Here is a 21,203-nt window from a genome sequence, read left to right on the forward strand (position 1 = left end):
AATTGGAGAGCCCCATGAGCCAATAAAGATACAATGGGATGAATTACCTCCTTCCGTGCTACGTAACTTCAATTCGTGACACACCCTCTTCATTCTTAAATCAATACAAAGTTTTGATTGTGATCGTGGTCAAATATTTATAACAATGTGCAAGTCGTGTATTGTGGGAACCAAGGTTTTCAATAGTTCTAGCGAACTGACCACCACAGGCAGCATGGTGGGTCAGTAGTTAGCACTGCTGCCTCTCAGCACCAGAGAACTGGGTTCAATTCCACCATCAGGCGACTATGTGTGTGGAGTTTGCACATTCTCCCTTCATGGGCTTCCTCCGGGTGCCCCAATTTTCACCCAAAGATGTGCAGGTTAGGTGGATTGGTCATGCTAAATTACCCAGTGTCCATGGATATGCAGGTTAGATGAGTTACAAGAATAGGGTGGGGTGAATGCTCTCCAGAGGATTGGTACAAACTCAATGGGCCAAATGGTCCAGTCCACACTGTCTGGACTCTAAGTGAAATTAGGTACAAGCCTTGACAGTGCAGCTCGAATTTCTCAGCTTCAGACAGCCAGTCCAACAACCAAGTACAACTGCCAGAGGGCTTACCAGTGGCCTTTAGAAGCAATGCCTCAATTGTTCTCAAGTAGGTTCTGACAGTTAAAATGCTCTTGTTAGGATCTGAACAAATGATGTGGAGGAGCCAGTGTTGCACTGGGGTGGACAAAGTTAAAAAAAAACACACACCAGGTGATCATTCAACAGGTTTATTTGGAAGTAAGAGCTTTCAGAGTGCTACTACTTGATGAAGGAGCAACGGTCCAAAAGTTGCTGCTTCCAAATAAACTATTAGTGGGCGGCACGGTGGCACAGTGGTCAGCACTGCTGCCTCACAGCGCCAGAGACCCGGGTTCAATTCCCGCCTCAGACGACTGACTGTGTGGAGTTTGCACGTTCTCCCCGCGTCTGCGTGGGTTTCCTCCGGGTGCTCCGGTTTCCTCCCACAATCCAAAAATGTGCGGGTTAGGTGAATTGACCATGCTAAATTGTCTGCAGTGTTAGGTGAATGGATAAATGTAGGAGTATGGGTCTGGGTGGGTTACGCTTCGGCGGGTCGGTGTGGACTTGTTGAGCCGAAGGGCCTGTAAGTAATCTAATCTATTACTTGGTGATGTGAGATTTTTAACTGGATCTGCAGAGACACTGCCCTCTTGGGGGGGGGCGGGAAGAGAGCAGGAACTGCAAAACATTCCCTAATACTATCAAAAGAAGAAATCAAGATAAGAATGTTAGCTTTGAGGTCATGGCTTCTTCGAGACAACTAAGAACACATATCATCGTGGACTCTGACTGATCACACTCTTCACATTACAATAGGGACATCCAGTGGATATGAAATGTATAATCCCAACCTTGCATGTTCCTCTTTCTTGAAGCTTCACTGTTTGAGGGGGCAACTTTTTCATGCAGAGGGTGGTACGTGTGTGGAATTAGCTGCCAGAGGATGCGGTGGAGGCTGGTACAACTGCAAAATTTAAGAGGCATTTGGATGGGTATATGAATAGGAAGGGTTTGGAGGGATATGGGCCAGGTGCTGGCAGGTGGGACTAGATTGGGTTGGGGTATCTGGTCGGCATGGACGGGTTGGACCGAAGGGTCTGTTTCCATGCTGTACATCTCTATGACTCTATGTTGTGTACACGGTTTAGCTCATCTCTAAGGCCCCTGCATCCACTGCAGCTTTTAACACTTTCAAACTTATCTGAGAAAACTAATAACATTCTCACTCAATTTGAATACGTTCAATCAAAACAAAAATAATATGGACGCTAGAAATCTGAAAAACAAACAAAATAGTGAACTAATTAGCAGCACCAAAGTAGAGACAAACAGAAATAACATCTGACTAAATCTGAATCATGTTCAGAATAGGCTTTGAACTCTGAAAAATTACCAAGTTCAGAAATTTACTCCATTCCATAAATTAATTCTGTAAAATAATGGGCAATTATGACCAAAATTTCACTCAGCTGAACTTAATTATTACTAAGATTGCCCGATAGGGAATAAGTCAAACAGATATACATTTCAAACGTACTTTACTCGTGCAACTAAGCCAGGGAAAATGCTCTCAAGACTTGCACAGGAATCACTGGTTTAAATTCATCACCTCGGAAAACTCTATTTAATATGACTTCGTGGCTTTAAATAAGCCATGTACGTGAACAGATTGATAGGGTTGAACACCATGTCCTTATAAGGTTGCACAGCAATCAACATATCCCACAGAAAATTTAAACTGAACCTTGCTTTGTTTTCCGAAATATAAAAATCAGGACATGCGCTATGAAATACTTGGAAGTTTTGTAAAAACAATGTGCCATACATACTCCGTGGGTAAATCCGAGATTGGCTGCCAATTGCTCATCTTGCAGTGGGTAATCTCGCAAGGACTCTGACTTCGGGGGTCGCACACTTAGAATTGTTCTCCCTCTTGGCAAGGCCACTCCCAATTTCTGTGCTGGCTCCTGGCAACATCCAGGGAGATCAGGGTCAAGAGAAGCACGAGGCAAGCCACCTCGTGAAGGGAGACTAGGTCGATCGGACATTGAGGAGGCAGGGCAGAATCTGCAAAATGAAGTAATCACATTCGAACATCACAGTGCTCCACAAAGACAGCACAGATACTCCACTTAAATCAGTTCTGGATTTTATTTTTTGCATGTTAGCCCTGGCTGTGTAGCTCATACCATCAGCCTAATCACAAGGTTATTTCACTCCAGGTTAGACATGGTCAGTGTCAAAATTGTAAGATTGCAGGACTACCAGAGATGCTATCTATTGTCTCATCTGAAAGACAAAGGCCACAGTTGCCCCCTCAAGTGAACAGCAATGGTTCCGCAGCATTATTTTGAACAGGAACAGAGTAGGTACCCCAATATAAAACAGGTTATCGGTACTGACGCAGAGAACACAAATCAGATGTATGTCACTGGCACAAAGCACTTTGGTGGTTACAGACAATCACATTCAACAGAAATGCAAGTTAGCTTATACTTTACAGCAAGCACGTCAACTACAACAACACAAAGACTGCCTACTTTCTGAATAAACCCATGACAAAGCAGCATCTTGAAGCCAAATTTGCAAGCTCATGCGGTATGCAACATTTCACCATTCAAGTTAATTGAAGAGGAAATTTAAAAAAACTAAATTATATCGTGCTTTTCACATCTGAAGAACTAAAGCAGCCAATAAAACACTGATTGTGAGATGAAACAGAAACCTCAAGACAGCAAGTCTGTGATATTAACACAGAGTGGGCTAACTGCAGTGTTACTGTTCAAGTACCGGACAATTGATTTAGCTGCTAGTTCGAGACCATTACATTAGATTGAGACCAGCACTACTGAGTCATCAGCTAACTCAGAATCTGGAGGTGAGAGCATGTTTAATTGGCAGTTAAAATCAGCAAGATGAGGGGGTATAGGTGATTAGAAGTTACAGATATCTGAAATGGAGAATGGGGTGAAAGAAAAATACTCTCTTCAGAGATTGAAGGTAAATCAGTGAAGCAAATTCTGGCTATCTCAAGATCGACTGACATCAGGGGCTTCATTCTCCTTGTGTTTATATTGTTACATGTCACCTCAGACTGTAGAGATCACTCAGAATTTGAGATAAGATGTGCAACAAAGCATAATGTGTGTGAATCACACAGATATTCTCAGCGAGAATCATCTGTGGGGCACTTGCAAGATGATAGCATACTTCAAAGTGAGTCAACTTCATACTTTTTGGACAAGAAAAGATTCTGCATTGATGACAAACTCCAAATTCTAGAACAAGGAGGAGTCCTTTGCAAGAGCAAAAATGAAACACAGATCCAAAACTGCTCCCTCCATGCTTCTGGAGGTCACTGCTGCTCTGCTGAGTATCACGCACTCAGGTCACACAAAGCACAATCAGATAGAGAAGAAAGCAATTCTAATTTGAATCTGAACCACACCTGAGTCACAGATTTTTGTGACACCATTCTTTCTCAAGAGTCAACTTCTCTTATTGGGCTCATTTCAGAATAGTTTTGTAGTTGGAAGTGTTCTATTCTGACTTACTTGGATGACTTGAGTGCAGATTTGATCAGATTCCCAATCAGCGTATGAGAAATTTCTGACTTGGCATAATCTTTCCAACAGTTAATTATGCCTTCATTCACTATTCATCAGTCACGATCACATTTCACGTCCTAATTCTTCTTTCCATTTGATCTTGTCCAAATGACAATGATCTCATGCTACCTGCCCAGGAGGTGGCATGTCAATACTATTGAGCATTGTCTCTCAGCCTGTCATTCACAATGAGTCCCTCTGACCATTAACATGAACAGATTGGTGCAAAACTGTCATCTTTCTTTACAATTCCTGTCACGGTTACAGCCCTATCTCTAACCTTTGCACCCTAACCCTCTCCCTTTCTGTCACCTCCCCAAGCCCCACACCTTTCCTGTCTTAATAATCTCCAAATGTAACCTCATCTAGCCCTACCTTCCTCTAATTCTGTTGGTAATCATTGCACTATTGGTGGCCATTCTTTCAGCCTCCAGGCACTAAGCTCCAAAATTCATTCTATCAACGGCTTGGTTATTTCCCCTCTGTTTGGATACTGTTTAAATTGTAACTGCAGCCATGTGTCTGAACAACAGTCTTTCAGCTCTTCTGAAGTTACGTGCTAAACTGGAGTAGGTTGAAGTTGCTGTGAAAATAGAAGGTGTTGGAGTTGGCATCAGTTTCATGGTTCGGGTCTCCTCACTATTTTCTGAAATTGCATGTAGCTTGGAGTAATTTATCATTAAAATACACGGCTGGTGAATCAGTAAATCAGACAGCAAAAGTCATTCAGGCCCTTAACCACACATTTCCACCTCCCCTACATAGTTTCGGAAGGTGTTTCTTTGGAACCTGCAACTTGGGAGCACAAACAGACCATCGATCCTGCAAGCTTGCTGCACCATTCAATAAGATCACAGTCAATCTGGTTGTGCTCTCAGCTCAACGCTCGCCCATAACACAACTCTTTCATTTATTAACTATCTCACTGAGCCTTGAACAAATTCCAAGACCCAGCCTCCACTGTTTTCCAAGAGAGAGAATTCCTAGTTCATGTAACCCTGAGGGAAAATAAAGTCTCCTCCTCTTAACTTTAAACATTACATTTCTTATTCTTGAACTGTGCTCCCCAAATCCAGTCTGTATCACAAGAGGCAACACCCTCGCAATCAAGTCCTCTCAGGATTATTTCCATTTCAATAGAATCTCCCTTCACTTAATGGACCTCAGTCCAGTTTGTCAGCTTTTCCTCACATATTAATCATTCCTAACACCAGAAACGAGTCCTTGTTAAGTATATAACTAATTGGTTCCATCTTCAGTTTATAATCATGGGTCATTATTGCATGATGCCAAGAGAGAAATGAATTTTTTTTTTAGATTAGATTACTTACAGTGTGGAAACAGGCCCTTCGGCCCAACAAGTCCACACCGACCCGCCGAAGCGCAACCCACCCATACCCCCACATTTACCCCTTTTAACCTAACACTATGGGCAATTTAGCATGGCCAATTCACCTGACCTGCACATCTTTGGACTGTGGGAGGAAACCGGAGCACCCGGAGGAAACCCACGCAGACACGGGGAGAATGTGCAAACTCCACAGAGTCAGTCGCCTGAGTCGGGAATTGAACCCGGGTCTCTGGCGCTGTGATGCAACAGTGCTAACCACTGTGCCACCGTGCCGCCCACTATTGCTGACAGTTACTGCAACTCATTAGAAATTTCCATTTGTGCTCCGAGATTTTCTGTGGCACCAGAACTTCTGTAAACTTGGTTTTCCATTTTGTTGGCCAAAGTAAAGGCTGATATGGATCCCAAGGAGAATCTGGGAATAGTTGTAAAACCTCAACATGACTTCCCAACTCCGACATTCAAAGGACTGAGCAAATAAGGCAAGTGTACCAAAAGCTTTTTTAAACTACCTTGTCTGTATGTGATGCAAACTTCAATTAATACTCACCTGAACTCAGAGGTCCCTCTGTTCTCCAACACTATCCAGGTCTTGAACATTAATTGCATAAGTACTACCCTTGTTTGTTGTCCCAAAATGCAGTGCTTTGCACTTGTTCTGATTGAACTCCATCTGCCATTTGTAAGTCTATCGACCCATTTGGTCAAGATCCCTTTGTAATATTAGAAAACTACCTTCAACATCTACTATACCACTAGTTTTGGTGCACTCTGCAAACTTACAAACTATGCTTTCCATCTTCTCATCCAAATTGTTTATGAACATGTAAAAGGACTCAGAACAAATCTCTGTGGACCAGCACTGGTGACAGGCCTCCAGTCTGCAATGTTACCCTCCACAACCACTGTCTCCTGCCATTAAGCCAATTACATATCCAATTGGCAAGCTCCCCTGAATCTCATTGGACCTAACTTCACTAATTAGTCTGCCATGCTGAACCTTCAAGGTTTTACTGAAGTCCAAGTAAACAACATCCACTGCTCTGCCCTCAACAAGCTTATGGGTAATTTGATCAAAAAACTCAATCAAGTTTGAGAGACAATTTTCTTCACATAAAAGCATGCTGATCATCTTTTATAATCATCAACAATTTACCCACAACCAAAGCCCTAGTCACAGGTCTATGTTGCCCTGCTTCTCCTTGCACCTTTCTTTAAAATAGGCAACATAACAAGCCTCCTGTCTTCCAGCAGCTCAGCCATAGATAAAGATGATGCAAATATTTCTGAAAAGGGTCTCGCAATTTCCTCCCTTAGTTTCCACAATGTTCTGGGATACATTAGACCAGGTCCCAGCAATTCATGCATCTTTACATTCTCTAAGACCTCCCAAATTTCCTCTTTTGCAATCAAGTCTACTCTGCCATTTGATGAGATAATGGCTGATCTGATCATCCACTTTCCTGCCTTAGTTTAACTTAATTTGATTTATTGTCGCATGTACCTCGATATCGTGAAGTTTTGTTTTGTGTGCTATACAGGTAGATCATATCATGCAAAGTGCATTAGTTTAAAAGAACAGTGCAAAGAAAACAAGGTTACAATTGTAGACAAGATGCTCAAAGAACAATATCAATATTCAAATTTTAAGTTTGAGAGGTCCATTCAGAAGTCTGATAAAACCAAGAAAGAAGCTGCTCTTGAATCTTGAGGTACACATGCTCCAGCTTTTGTACCTTATCTGTAATGAAAAACACTGAAAAAGATTATAACCAGGGCAGAAAAGGTCTTTGATAATGTTGGCTGTCTTCCCAAGGCAGTGAGAGGTATAGATGGAGTCAATGGATGGAGTTTGGCTTGCACGATGAACTGAGCTGTGTTCACAACTCTCTGGAGGTTCATATGGTCCTGGGCAGAGCAGTTGCCCTTATTCTCAGATTAAGGTGCCTGGTCCTCGACTCCACAAGGGGAATTGACTTTACAAATGCACTCAGTCAAGTCCCCTAAGAAACTTGTATATCAAGCACGTTTGTCACTCTTCAAAATTGCAATGAATACATGTGCAAAGACAGTCACTCCACATCTGGTATCAGCGAGGTGAACTTTCTCTGAGCTGCTTCCAGTGCCAGTATACCCTTCCTTAGGCAATGGGCCCAAGACTGTTCATGGTATTCCAACCAGGATTTGACAAGGGTCTTGTACAATTTAAGCAAAACCTTCCTACTTTTATACTATATTCCCTTTGAAATAATGGCTAAGATTACATGTGCACCTTCCCCAAATCCATGCCTGAAAAAGCAAATGTTTGCATCTTTGGTTTATCTTTCTACAGTTGAAATCAAGCTAACATTGAGTGGTGATCTACCTGTTGCATTGGTTTTAAGAAAAGTATAAAAAGGTCTTTGCATTAAGCCATGTGCGCAACTTCTCCGAGGAACACGGAAGCGTATAACCTCTGTTTATGGATGCTCTGTGCTGGGCTGCAAGAAAATAGAGTGTAGACTTAAAAGCCAGATCTTCAGTTGGAGGCTTGGGATGGCATAATGTTGGGGGAGGGGAAGTGAGGAAGCTGGTGAAATTCACATTGATCCCATGTGGTTGCAGGGTCCCAAGGCGGAACACGAGGCTTTCTTCCTCCAGGCGTCGGTTCCTAAGGGTTTGGCGTTGGAGGCTGTCCAGGATCTGCATGCCCTTTGCTGAGTGGGAGGGGGAATTGAAGTGTTCAGCCATGGGCCGGTGGGGTTGTTGGTGCATGCGTCCCAGAGATACTCTCTGGAATGATGCGCAAGTTGGCACCCTGTCTTCCTGATGTACAGGAGACCACATCAGGTGCAACGGATACAGTAGATGACACTGGTGGAGGCACAGGTAACTTTCTGTTGGATGAGCTACAGCGAGAGGTTATGGCCGTTTTCCCTGGAGCGTCGGAGGCTGAGGCTGATCTATAATTTCCCATCTTTTGTCTACCTCCCTTTAACAGTGGCGTCACATCTACTGTTTTCCAAGCTGCTGGAACTGCACCAGAGTCCAGTGAATTTTGAGAAATTACCACAGGTGCACTTGCTATTTCTCCCACCATCTCTTTCAGCACCCTGGGATGCATTCCATCAGGGCCAGTAGACTTGTCCACCTTTAGCTCCATTAGCATGCCCAACACATGCACAGGGTGGCATGGTGGCTCAGTGGTGAGCATTGTTGCCCTTCAGTGCCAGGGACTTGGGTTCAATTCCAGCCTTGGGCAACTGTCTATGTTGAGTTTGCACATTCTCCCCATGTCTGTGTGGGCTTTCTCCTGCAGTCCAAACATGTACAGATCAGGCGAACTGGCCATGCTTAATTGCCCATCGTGTTAGGTGCATTAGTCAGAGGGGAATGGGTCTGGGTGGGTTAGTCTTCAGGGGGTCAGTGTGGACTGTAGGCAATCTAATCTAATCACAACCTCTTGCATGATAATGATTGTTTCCAGATCCTCACCTACCTTCATCGCTTTGTCAACTACTGGCATGTCATTCGTGTCCACCATTGTGAAGACTGACAAAATATCTATTCAACGCCTCAGCCACTTCCTCATAGGTGATGCCCGCAAAACCATTACCAATTGTTGCAATCATCCATCTGATAGTCTCCTTCCCTACAGGGCATTAATCAGTCAACCTTACCTGGTCTGGCCTACATGTGACTCCACACCTACAAGAACGTGGTTGATTCTTAACTGCCCTCTGCACAATTATGGATGAGCAATAAATCCTTATGGAGCTAGTGATGCTCTCATCCTGCAAATGAAAAAAAAAACTTAAGAAATCATACACGATATGGGTTACATTCTATTCCTCAGAATATTCTCCAATGTACAGAACACAAATATTTTCAAGTGACCCATCTATCAGGGTTAGTTAAATTTCAAATCAGTCGCGTTAAACATCCTCTACCACCTGAGGATGCAGTCTATGTAATGGAGGATGGAAGGACAAGAATAAAGGCAGACCTTCAGAGATCTCAGTATGGTCAGCCTGTCCTTTTAGTATCCAGATTTAATCGCAATCAACACAGGGACAAAGGACTGAAGAACAGGTGGCAGCCAATGGGACCCTCTAAGATCATGGCTGATCTCAACTCCAGTTTCCTGTCTACACACGAGAACTCTATCAAAAAGCAATCTAACTTAGCATTGCCAATATACTTAATGACTCAGTGTCCACTGCTTTCTGGGAGAGAAAGATCCACTTCACCCTTCTATTTAAACACAGGGACCTCTTATTCTTTAGTCTTAATGACCCCTAAAAAGGAAACATCCTGACATTATCCACCATACCAAGTTTCCTCAGGATCCGAACTCAACAAAGTGACCTCTTGTTCTTCTATAGTTTTGTGCTTACAGGATCAACCTTTTCAGCCTTTCCTCATAAGCCTTCATTCTGGGAGTGAGAGAAGTTAACTTTACACATTGTGTTCCATCTGCCCTCATTTACTTCATCTGGCTTTAAGCCTTAGCAAACACTCTCTCTCTCACATCTTGGCAACTTTACTTTCCTACACCTTGGATGTCACCAGCAAACTTTGCTCCCATATGTTCAGTCTAATCAACCACATTACGAATATGCACTATAAGTAGTTCACACACCTTTGCTTACCAGCTCAAAAAGTCTCTTATTCTTACTCACTGCTTCCTGTAAGCTAACCAAACATTTAGCCATACTGATACATTACGTTCACCCCATGTGGTCTTTGATTTGGCTCTTTATAAAATTACATTTGGACATTTCAAGACATCACCGCTACCAATTTCCCTCAGTCCACTATGAGCATCACTATTTAAACAGAATTACACACCATTTCCCATTCATGAAGTACCATCAACTCTGCTTGATCATACCATTTACTAAGTATTTTTCCATAATAATAATCGTATCAACATCATTTCTGACAACCGATTTCAAAGCAACTGGTTAATAGCTTCCAACTGCACTAGTCGGCGGCACGGTGGCACAGCGGTTAGCACTGCTGCCTCACAGCGGCTGAGACCCTGACTCAGGCGACTGACTGTGTGGAGTTTGCACGTTCTCCACGTGTCTGCGTGGGTTTCCTCCGGGTGCTCCGGTTTCCTCCCACAGTCCAAAAATGTGCAGGTCAGGTGAATTGGCCATGCTAAATTGCCCATAGTGTTAGGTAAGGGGCAAATGTAGGGGTATTGGTGGGTTGCGCTTCAGCGGCTTGGTGTGGACTTGTTGGGCCGAAGGGCCTGTTTCCACACTGTAATGTAATCTAATGTAATCTGTAATGTAATCTAATCTAGTCCTTGTCCAAAGCCAAAGGAAACATGGGAGGTTTTGTGCAATATATTCACTCTCTCTGCAGTCAGTTCTTAAAAGATCTTTGGATGCAGTCCATCAGGTCCTGGTACCTTTCCCTTATTGATGATGATCACTTTTTTGAAGTCAAGTCCTCCCTGTAGTGTATTTAAGAAGATTCCCAAGTCTTCTGACAAGCAGTTAGCCACAAACTATGTATTCTAAGCCTCCACCAGTCCTGGAGGACCAACACTAGCTTTCATTCCCCTTTATTTTTCCACTTCCAAGTATTGGCCAAAGCTCTTCCCATCTGTTTTTATGCTGCTGACGACCTTTCCCTCACACCACTTTCATTTTTTGTTCTGACTTAAAACCAATTTTGGACGCTTTACTTTAAAAAACTGGTTTTCTTTTGAACTGAATACGAACCTATTTCCAAACGTTTTCCTTACTTCCCCCCGGGGCCAAACGCGGGATAAAATTCAGCGCCCCGCTGGAATGAAACCTCCCTCCAACTCAATCAGCGCTTTAAAACATTCACTCAAAACTTGAGAAGACACAGAGGATTACACCAGGTAGGAGCTATCCTGCTATCTACGGAGATGAAAATACTGGCGTTGATTGATTCCAAACCGTCGCCTCTCGAGCAAACAACAGCCACCCCGCACCTAGCCGCGAGCGCCGCACTAACCACCGGGAAACCAGGACACACCCCCCTTCACCCACGCAGGCGCGACCACCAGCTCTCCACCCCATTGGAGGAAATAAACCATCAATCAAACCGTCGAGCCCCGCAGACCCCAACGTTTTGCTGGCAGGACCTGCTCTCCCATTGGCTGAGGGGGACACGGGTTGAAGAGTGTGGCGCTGGGAAAGCGCAGCTGCTCAGGCAGCATCCTGGGAGCGGGGTGAGTTCGACGTTTCCGGCATAAGCTTTTCGTCGCTCGAAACGAAACAATTACCTGACGAAGAAGCAGCACTGCGAAAGCTAGTCCTTTCAGATAAACCTGGTGGACTATAACCTGGTGTTTTGTGATTTTATTTTTAAACTTTGTACACCCCAGTCAAACGCCGGCCCCTCTAAATCTGACTGGGTGGGTTTTTCTTGCGCGTGAGGTCGGACGGTGGGAAAACTTGAGAGAAGGTGGAGCCTGAGCGGGGGCGCATGCGCCAACGTATCCCTGTTGACGGGCGGGGAAGAGGTACGTGACGCATGCGCACCGGTGCCCGGCACGAAGGGCGTGTTGGTTGTGCGCCTGCGTGGTCGCTGGCTGGGAAAGATGGCGCTGAACCTGAGTCGGAATGGGCCTGCTCTGCAGGCTGCCTACCAGGATGTGGTCAATGATAAGACCAGTACTGACTGGTAAGTTGTTGGGTCGGGGGGTAAAGAAAATTCAGCAGTGCCCAGATTGATCTTGTGTATTGAGCTGGGCTACAGAGAGAGCGGGAAAGGGCTCGTTTGACTGTGTTTTGCTGAAGGGAGTGAAGGACGGATCAGGGTGGGATTACCTGGTGTAGTCTTTAGTTAAAGGGAGGCGTTCAGCACCGGAGCCCATTCGGCCCATCGTTCCTGTGGCTTCTCTATCATTCAGACTTCGACCATGTGTTGGTGCCACGCCTTCTCCCTGTGACTGTATAACAGTCATTTTTAAAAAAATTTCCATATCTCTGGTGAACTTGCCTCCACCACACACTACATGAAAAGAAATTCTCCTCCTGTCTGGATTGTTTCTTTTGTCCATGAGTTTAAATCCGTGTTCTCTGGATCGTGATACTTCCATTAGTGGTGAAAGTGAGGTCTGCAGATGCTGGAGATCAGAGCTGAAAATGTGTTGCTGGAAAAGCGCAGCAGGTCAGGCAGCATCCAAGGATTCCAGCAACACTTCCATTAGTGGTGCCAGGCAGCATCAGGTGGTGAAAAAGTCAATGTTTTGGGTGTAAACCTCTGAAGGGTCTCACCCGAAAGTTTGACTGCTCCATCTCATGGTGCTGCCTGGCTTGTTGTGTTCGTCCAGCCTTGTGCTTGTCTATCTTTGATTCTGTTATTAGTGCAGTTTTTTTGTTTTATCCAGGCCATTTATGATTTGAATATCTTTGTCAAATTGCCTTCTGATTTTCTCTCAATTGCAGCCCAACATCTACAATGTTCTTAGTTCACCTCAAACTCTTTATCCCCAGAATAATTTTAAGCCAACTCTCATCTGCATTTCCTGAAGAACTGTGTCCAAAACTGCATGTTGGTCTTAAATGTAACTGGCTATGGAATCCAAGAATAAATTCTATTGGATGTGAGTTTAGAACAAGAACCAGGAAGTATATTTTGATCACATTGCTGTTTTTAAATTGAGGAGTTCGGCTTTGCAGATGATAACCTAAATTGGCCATGTAGTTGGTGCAGAGAAAGTTGCAAATAGCAAGATATTGGTACATTAATTTTGTGGGTGGAACAATAAATGTTAATGGATAAGTGAGATATTGTATTTGGGCAAGGCAAATAAAACTGGGGGATGGGCCGGAATTATTTGAATTAAATTAGGTTTATTGTCACGTGTTCACATGAACATGTGAAAAGTTTATACGTTTCCACTTAAGATGCTGTCTTCAGTATAATGGTATCAAAGTACAGAATCTTGGTACAAAGCAGAAAAATAAAGAAAACAAAGTTTTAAAAAGTTAAACATTTCTGTCCTTGTTAAAATGTAGAAAAGCAAAGAAACACAGTTAACAGTTCAACATCACGGTCCATAAGTGCCTGACCATGCTGGGCTTGCATTCCTCACCAGAACCCGACCTCACCCCTGCCGCTGCTCTGAGCTGCCTGGTCTCCCTGCCTTAGCCTGTTCCTGCTCCCACTCCCTCCTTTGAATACCTTGCTGCTTGTTCTCACTGCCTTACAGTCTGTTTCTGCTCCTGCAGCCAGTTACCAAGCAGGAACCCTGTTGCATGTTACTCTGCTGCCATCTTGAAAGGGATAGGACTTCATCTTGAAAAAGAAATGGACTTGAACATGAATGTCTGTAGACACCTGAAAATGGCAGGACAGTTAAGGCATTTAGGAGGGCATACAGGATTCTTTTCTCTTTTAACTGAGGTGTAGGAAGATAGTGTAAAGAGTTATGCCAGGACATAAATACATAATTGGCTGTTTGAAGTCAAGGGGATTGGTTAATACATGTGTTTTTGGGTTTGAGAAAGGTGTGTCATAAAATATTAGACCATAAGACACTGGAGTGGAAGTAAGGCCATTCAACCCATCGAGTCTACTCCACCATTTAATCATAGTGTCACGGGTGTGTGTTGGGACCTTCCCTGAGACATGTTAACAATGTAGGGCATCATTCCAAAGATTGAGACGGGCATCAAACTCTGAAACATGATTAACCAAGGAGGATGGTGCAGAATTTCAAAATGACAAAAGAATTGCTGATAAGTGCTTGATGAAACTAAATGGACAGATGTATCAACTTTAGTAGGAGCAATACAGAGAAACCACAAAAAAACCCCAAAAATCTTGAAAAAGGATGCAAGAAGACAGGGACCTGGATGGATATGTGCATAGATCATTTAAAATGACAAAGCAGTCAGTATCTCAGGCTGTATTCATAGAATGTAGAGTACAACAGCAAGTATGTTGTTTTGAACTTGGCTAAGTCATTGGTTTGGCCTCCGCTTGCGGTGTTATATCTAGTTCTGTATGGTGCATTTAAAGATGAATTTAAGGACATGGGAGACAGAGTAGAAGATGTTTTAAAACATAGTTCCACGCATGAGACCTCTCATTTATAAGAAGAGATTGAAGAGATAAAGTCTGTTTTTCTGGGAGCAAAGAGAGCTAAAAGATGTGGTTGTTGACCCACTGTTTGAACTTTGGCAAAAGCTGTGTGAAAGAAGAACTTGTGCTGTTCAATAAACAGGAAGAACAGGAAATCGGGAACTAGAATAGCAATTACACAACACCAGCCACCTCCAAATGAGAATTAAATTTGCATGCTTTAATGATTTGTTCATATTGCCAATTGGATTTTAGTGTAACTGACAAAATACAAAATGCAGTTGTGAGCAAACTCCAGTTGTGACCTTGGTTTGGCTTTTCTCAGTACAGTTGGTTCTGCCAGAATGTGTTTCTTTGACACAAATTGGCGATTGAAGAATTTACACTATTATTTGTAGAACACAAACTTTCCTGACCGGTAGTGACAAAAACATGATTCTGGCCCCATTGACTTAAATGGAGTTGCTATGACACAATTTTCTTAAAATTCGGCATTGCAAGGGAATGGAACTGTCGCGTTGTATCAGAAGAGGCTGTAACCTTCTCCAAACCTTCTCAGCTCACCTGTCTCCGAGCTACAAAGGAACTTGTTCTTTGTGCTTTCACAATTTGTTAGATATTCAGCTTGTTATTTGCTGATAAGCATTTTGCAAGACAGTTTGTTCTGATTTAACATGATAGTTCCGTTCCTGTGCGATCCTGCATTTAAAAAAAATCACATAATAGCAGCACCAATTAAGCCAACAGGACTGGAACTGCATTATAGCCAATACAGATCATGAAAGTTCACGTTCTACAAAGAATGGTCTAAATTCTTCAATTGTGTTTATAGCGGATTTGTATTGAAGAAACACGTGTTATAGCAAATCTGACTGCACGGGCCTGTTGCGGTTAATTAAATGCCAACAGATGGACAATGGTGATTCTAGTCCACACGCAACTCCTGTCACTTGACGTGGTTCAATTGAAAAGGTCAATCCTTCAATTCCTTTCTCCATCATAAATGTTTCCAACTTCCCTCGAGTGATTTATATTATTCATCTCAACTGGTCCCTGTGAGAATGAATTCTGCATGCTCCCAAAGCTGACCATTTTATATTGAAGGCCTCTGTTTTTGCTGTTTTTCACAAGAGGAAACAATTGTTCTGTATCTATTACATCAAAATATTACCTATCTTTCACAATCTTAATCTGACCACCCCTCAGCCTTTTCAAAACAATAAGATCTAAGGCTTTTGTCCAGTATTTAAAATTCACAGTTTCGCAAATTCATCTATTGCCTTGTGCGTTTATGATGTAAAATAAAACTTGTAAACATGCAATTGACATGCAGTGTGAAACTATTTTGTTGTGCTAAACAAAGCTCAGTAAATCAAAAGGACTAGTATGGATCCATAAAAGTTGAACAAAACTGAAGTGCTCATTCGATGGTTAACCTCAATTCACGATTTGCCCCCGGCAACATCTTTGTGCAAATGTTGAAATGCCGAAACGCTTGTCAGTTGAATTTGACACAGCTGGAGATACAAAATATTCTTAGTGCTACAGTTGCCAGTCACTACACTTTTCTGGTAATTTATTGAGATAATCAAGAGTCGAAATGTCTGGTGCTGGAAAAGCGATGCTGCCTGACCGGTTGTGCTTTTCCAGCACCACACTTTTCAACTCTGATCTTGAGAATCTGCAGTCCTCACTTTCTCCTGAGATGGTCAAGCTCTTCTTGGGCACATGACCTGGGCCTAGGTCTTTGAGAGTAACACATGTGGCCATCAGCCTTGAAAGAGAGACTGCTTTTTCGATGGCCTTTGCATCCTCTAGTTTTCATTACGTATTATATGGCAATGCCACTTGCTTTAGACAATTAAAATATACATGAGGACAAACCTTGCAGTTCCTCAAGCCCTTCTGCTCAACTTAGATAGTCCTGTCATGAAGTCTTGTGCACTCCTGTTTGTAATACTCCACACCAATAGCACAATAAGTGACTTGCACCCTATGAAAATCTCAACTTACTTTTGTCACAAATCTTGAATGCTGGCCAGAGGTGGAGTTTAGGAACTCAGCAGCCTATTTGTGTTCAGCAAGATCTCTCTCAGATTTTTTGATGAAATGGTTCAGTGATGTTTTCAAGTTGATTGAAAACACTGGTTAGATAAACTAGTTCCTCTGGTTGGTCAAGCCCAGGACAAGAGAATCAATTTGAAGTTTGGACTGGTGAGTCTTGATGTGAATAATCAGTTAGGGAAATCTGTGGAGCACTTCTCTTATTGGATTTGTATTCTGGTGCAATTGATATCGCTGATATCAGGATCAATAGATTTCTTTTTGGAAACTGTCTCATGACATTACTGACATTGATCTAACTGAAATGTCATTGGGCTTATAGAGCTGAATGGTTTTCTTATTCCAGTTTAAGTGTCTGGAGGGGGAACAGACCGCCTCCATTGTAATATCATCAACAAAACTTTCAAAGACAGCACAGATGTGATGGGCCAAATGTCCTCCATGGTTCTAACAATCGATGATAATGCTGTTGATTCACCACACGTTAAGCTGTCCTTAGCCAAGATCTAAGTTGAAACTTTATTGCTGGAACAGCACAGCAGGTCAGGCAGCATCCAGGGAACAGGAGATTCGACGTTTCGGGCACAGGCCCTTCTTCAGGAATGAGCAGAGAGTGTTCAGCAGGAGAAGATAAAAGGTAGGGAGGAGGGACTTGGAGGAGGGGAGTTGGCAGAGGAGATGACCTGGGGTGTGCAGTGAGAGAGGGACTCACTGAGATCTTTGTAGAGAGAGGCAGAGAGCTTCTTCAAGGAAGGCATCCTTGTAAGAGGATTCGCAGTAGGTTGAAATCTTCGAGGAGAAAGTGAGATCTGCAGATGCTGGAGATCAAAGTTGAAACTTTATTGCTGGAACAGCACAGCAGGTCAGGCAGCATCCAGGGAACAGGAGATTCGACGTTTCGGGCACAGGCCCTTCTTCAGGAATGAGCAGAGAGTGTTCAGCAGGAGAAGATAAAAGGTAGGGAGGAGGGACTTGGAGGAGGGGCGTTGGAAATGTGATAGGTGGAAAGAGGTCAAGGTGAGGGTGATAGGTCGGAGTAGGATGGAGGCGGAGAGGTCAACAAGAAGACTGCAGGTCAGGAAGGCGACGTGGTCGACGGTGCCCTCCACCGCATCTCCTCCACTTCCCGCTCCTCGAGGGGTGGGAAATATATCCTTGGTGCTGGGGTCTGTTTGGAGGTGGCGGAAGTGACGGCGGATGATGCGCTGTACATGGAGATTGGTGGGGTGGTAGGTGAGGACCAGTGGGGTTCTGTTCTGGTGGCGGTTGGAGGGGCGGGGCTCAAGGGCGGAGGAGCGGGAAGTGGAGGAGATGCGGTGGAGGGCACCGTCGACCACGTCGGGGGGGAAATTGCGGTCCTTGAAGAAGGAGGCCATCTGTGTTGTATGTATTTTGAACTGGTCCTCCTGGGAGCAGATGCGGCGGAGACGAAGGAATTGGGAGAATGGGATGGCGTTTTTACAGGGGGCAGGATGGGAGGAGGTGTAGTCCAGGTAGCTGTGGGGGTCGGTTGGTTTGTAGTAGATGTCCGTGTTGATTCGGTCGCCTGAGATAGAAACAGAAAGGTCTAGGAAGGGGAGGGAGGAGTCTGAGACTGTCCAGGTGAATTTGAGGTCGGGGTGGAAGGTGTTAGTGTAGTGGATGAACTGTTCAACCTCCTCGTGGGAGCACGAGGAGGTTGAACAGTTCATCCACTGCACCAACTGTTCATCCACTGCAGACCTCACTTTCTCCTTAGCCAAGATCTGATAGTCTTGCCTGGCAGATTATTCCATATATTTATCTCCTTTTGATGTACATTTTCAACTTCTTTCTGTCAATGTGATAAGCCTTTATTGTGCTTTGTGCATGCTGACACTTCTGATCATGCTGCTGACACCACTCAGAGTGTGGCCAAGTAACAGAGCCTTTTTTCTTTTCAGGATGGTGGCTTCCTCAGTCCTGCGGAACAGATTGATAATAAAATAGTTCTTCTCCTGGTCTAACTTCCTCTGTTAATTTGAATAAAGAGATGAAGTGCTCAAGATTCTGAGTGGTTTGGGGAACAAAGTCAATAAGGACTTCCTTCTGGCAGGAGAGGATGCTGCATTAAGATTAGATTGCCCTTCGGCCCAACAAGTCCACACCGACCCACTGAAGCACAACCCACCCAGACCCATTCCCCGACATTTTCCCCTTCACCCAACACTACGGGCAATTTAGCATGGCCAATTCACCTAACCTGCACATTTTTGGTCTGTGGGAGGAAACCGGAGCACCTGGAGGAAACCCACGCAGACACTAGGAGAATGTGCAAACTCCACACAGTCAGTCGCCTGAGGCGGGAATTGAACCCGGGTCTCTGGTGCTGTGAGGCAGCAGTGCTAATCACTGTGCCACCGTGCCGCCCACAAGATCATGGGTAAAAGGTTATCTTTGAATGCAGAATTGTTGTGATCTGGGTTTAAAAAAGTGTCAGAGACAGATTAGAAAAGGAATGGACTGATAAATGAAGAATGAAATAGTTTGCAAGACTGTGGGGCAGATGTGTGAAAACACTCTGGGGAAAATAGCAAATGTGGGGAGAGGGGGGTCCAATAAAGTCCATGATCTCTCTGTGCCACAAGCAGGAAGCTAGCTGAAAAAAGGCTTATACATCTGCTACATGGGCAAATCTGAAACTTCTGGGCCTTGGAATTGCAGCTTGGGTGAGATGCGTTAACTCCCTTGCCTCCAGTGCAAAGTGACAGCGAATCGGAGTGATGGTTCATGACAGGCAGGTTGACACCCAGTACGAAGCTGTCATGACAGATTTTTGCAATTTTGAGTCTCCATTTGGCAGATGCTATCTGTACAATTGGTCTAGTTCATGCTAAGTAGAGGAACAGTCAGTCTGCCATGGCTCAGATTCAGTCCCAAATTCCCCTTGAATTTGTCTCGAGTGGTAATCGGAGGCTGTTGACTCCGTATCAAACAAGACCACACTTGGAGGCAAACGCAAAACCCATGGTGCTAATCATGGAGTGAGTGGTTGCAGTACTGTCATGTACTAGCTTTTGAGGTGAGAATTTCTCAGTTTACAAGCACTGGGAGGGGAGGTTCGTGTTGAATGTTTGACCTGTTTGATTTTACCACCATTAACTGCAAGTGTGCTGAATAACATTGCCTATTATCCAACTGTTATTGGACCAATGCCAAGTGATGGCTGCGTATAGCAGTGTTTCAGTCCAGCTTATTTCCTTTTGAGAGGTGGGCACTATCTATAAGGATGAGAGGAAATCTGATTGTATTGTTTTCTGTTTTTCAGGGCCCTTTTTACTTATGAAGGCAACAGCAATGATCTACGGGTGGCAGGAACTGGAGGTGAGGATGACATCGACCCCTTGTCATCTGTGGCTTCTTTTACAGGGTGCCACATTGTTTAATAGTACCCAGACTAGATAGAAGACATCTCAGGATTCTGAAGAAAACAACTGGTGGAGATTGTAGAGATTCGGTGATAATCTTTCAGACATCCCTCGAGTCAGGGAGGGTCCCAAGAGAACTGGAAAATGGCTCATGTGGCACCCTGTAAAAGAAGGGAATGTGGTAGAAGGCAGGAAACTAGACCAATTCGACTGACCTCTGTAATTGCTAAGATCAAGTTTAGAATCCATTATTAAGGACAAGATTGTGCAGTACTTGGAAGTGCATGACAAAACAGTGGGTGAGTCAGTATAGCTTCATCAAGTGGAGATCACGTCTGACGAACTTTGTAGAATTCTTTGAGGAGGTAATGAGTAAGTTAGACAAAGAAGAGCCAGTGGATATAGAGTCATAGAGATGTACTGCACAGACAGAGACCCTTCGGTCCAACTCATCCATGCCGACCAGATATTCCAACCTAATCTAGTCCCATTTGCCAGCACTTGGCCCATACCCATCTAACACTTCCTATTCGTGTACCCATCCAGATGCCTTTTAAATGCTGTCATTGTACCAGCCTCCACCATTTCCTTTGGCCTCTCATTCCAAACTCGCACCACTCTGTGTGGAAAAAGTTGCCCCTTAGGTTCCTTTTATATCCTTCCCCTCTCACCCTAAACCTATGCCCTCTAGTTCTGGACTCACCCACCCCAGGGAAAAGACTTTGGCTATTTACCCTATCCATGCCCCTTATGATTTTATAAATCTCTATAGGGTCATCCTGCAGCCTCCGACGTTCCAGGGAAAACAGCCCCAGCCTATTCTGACTGAAATCCTCCAACCCTGGCAACATCCTTGTAAATCTTTTCTGAACCCTGTCAAGTTTCACAATTTCCTTCCAATAGGAAGGAGACCTGAATTGCATGCAATATTCCAAAAGTGACCTAACCAACATCCTGTACAGCGGCAACATGACCTCCCAACTCCTATACTCAATGCTCTGACTAATAAAGGAAAGCATACTAAATGCTGCATTCACTATTCTATCTACCTGTACTCTACTTTAAAGAAGCTATGAACCTGAATTCCAAGGTCCCTTTGTTCAGCAACGTTCCCTAGGACCTTTCAGTTAAGTGTATAAGTCCTGCTAAAATTTGCTTTCCCAAAATGCAGCACCTCA

At 43.9% G+C, this 21,203-nt stretch overlaps 2 protein-coding genes across 7 annotated transcripts in view; one reads left to right on the forward strand and one right to left on the reverse strand.

Annotated features, from left to right (window-relative positions):
- piwil2 (piwi-like RNA-mediated gene silencing 2) overlaps positions 1-9,207 on the reverse strand; it is a 72,807-nt gene extending 63,600 nt beyond the window's left edge. For all 3 annotated transcript variants that reach the window (XM_043681172.1, XM_043681171.1, XM_043681170.1), the window contains exons 1-2: positions 9,175-9,207; positions 2,386-2,623 (exon numbers count right to left, since the gene is read on the reverse strand). In XM_043681172.1, coding sequence (XP_043537107.1) covers positions 2,386-2,604 — 219 coding nt within the window. In that variant the 5' untranslated portion in view covers positions 2,605-2,623; positions 9,175-9,207. The remainder of the gene's footprint in view (positions 1-2,385; positions 2,624-9,174) is intronic.
- A 2,803-nt stretch (positions 9,208-12,010) lies between these two features.
- Positions 12,011-21,203, forward strand: part of dbnlb (drebrin-like b) — a 39,546-nt gene continuing 30,353 nt past the window's right edge. The window contains exons 1-2 of one of the 4 annotated variants that reach the window (XM_043681174.1): positions 12,011-12,166; positions 19,926-19,981. In XM_043681174.1, coding sequence (XP_043537109.1) covers positions 12,084-12,166; positions 19,926-19,981 — 139 coding nt within the window. In that variant the 5' untranslated portion in view covers positions 12,011-12,083. The remainder of the gene's footprint in view (positions 12,167-19,925; positions 19,982-21,203) is intronic. The other 3 variants (XM_043681176.1, XM_043681175.1, XM_043681173.1) reach the window with 3 other exon arrangements.

This window comes from Chiloscyllium plagiosum, chromosome 42 (assembly GCF_004010195.1).
Source record: "Chiloscyllium plagiosum isolate BGI_BamShark_2017 chromosome 42, ASM401019v2, whole genome shotgun sequence".
Taxonomy (NCBI): Eukaryota; Metazoa; Chordata; class Chondrichthyes; order Orectolobiformes; family Hemiscylliidae; genus Chiloscyllium; species Chiloscyllium plagiosum.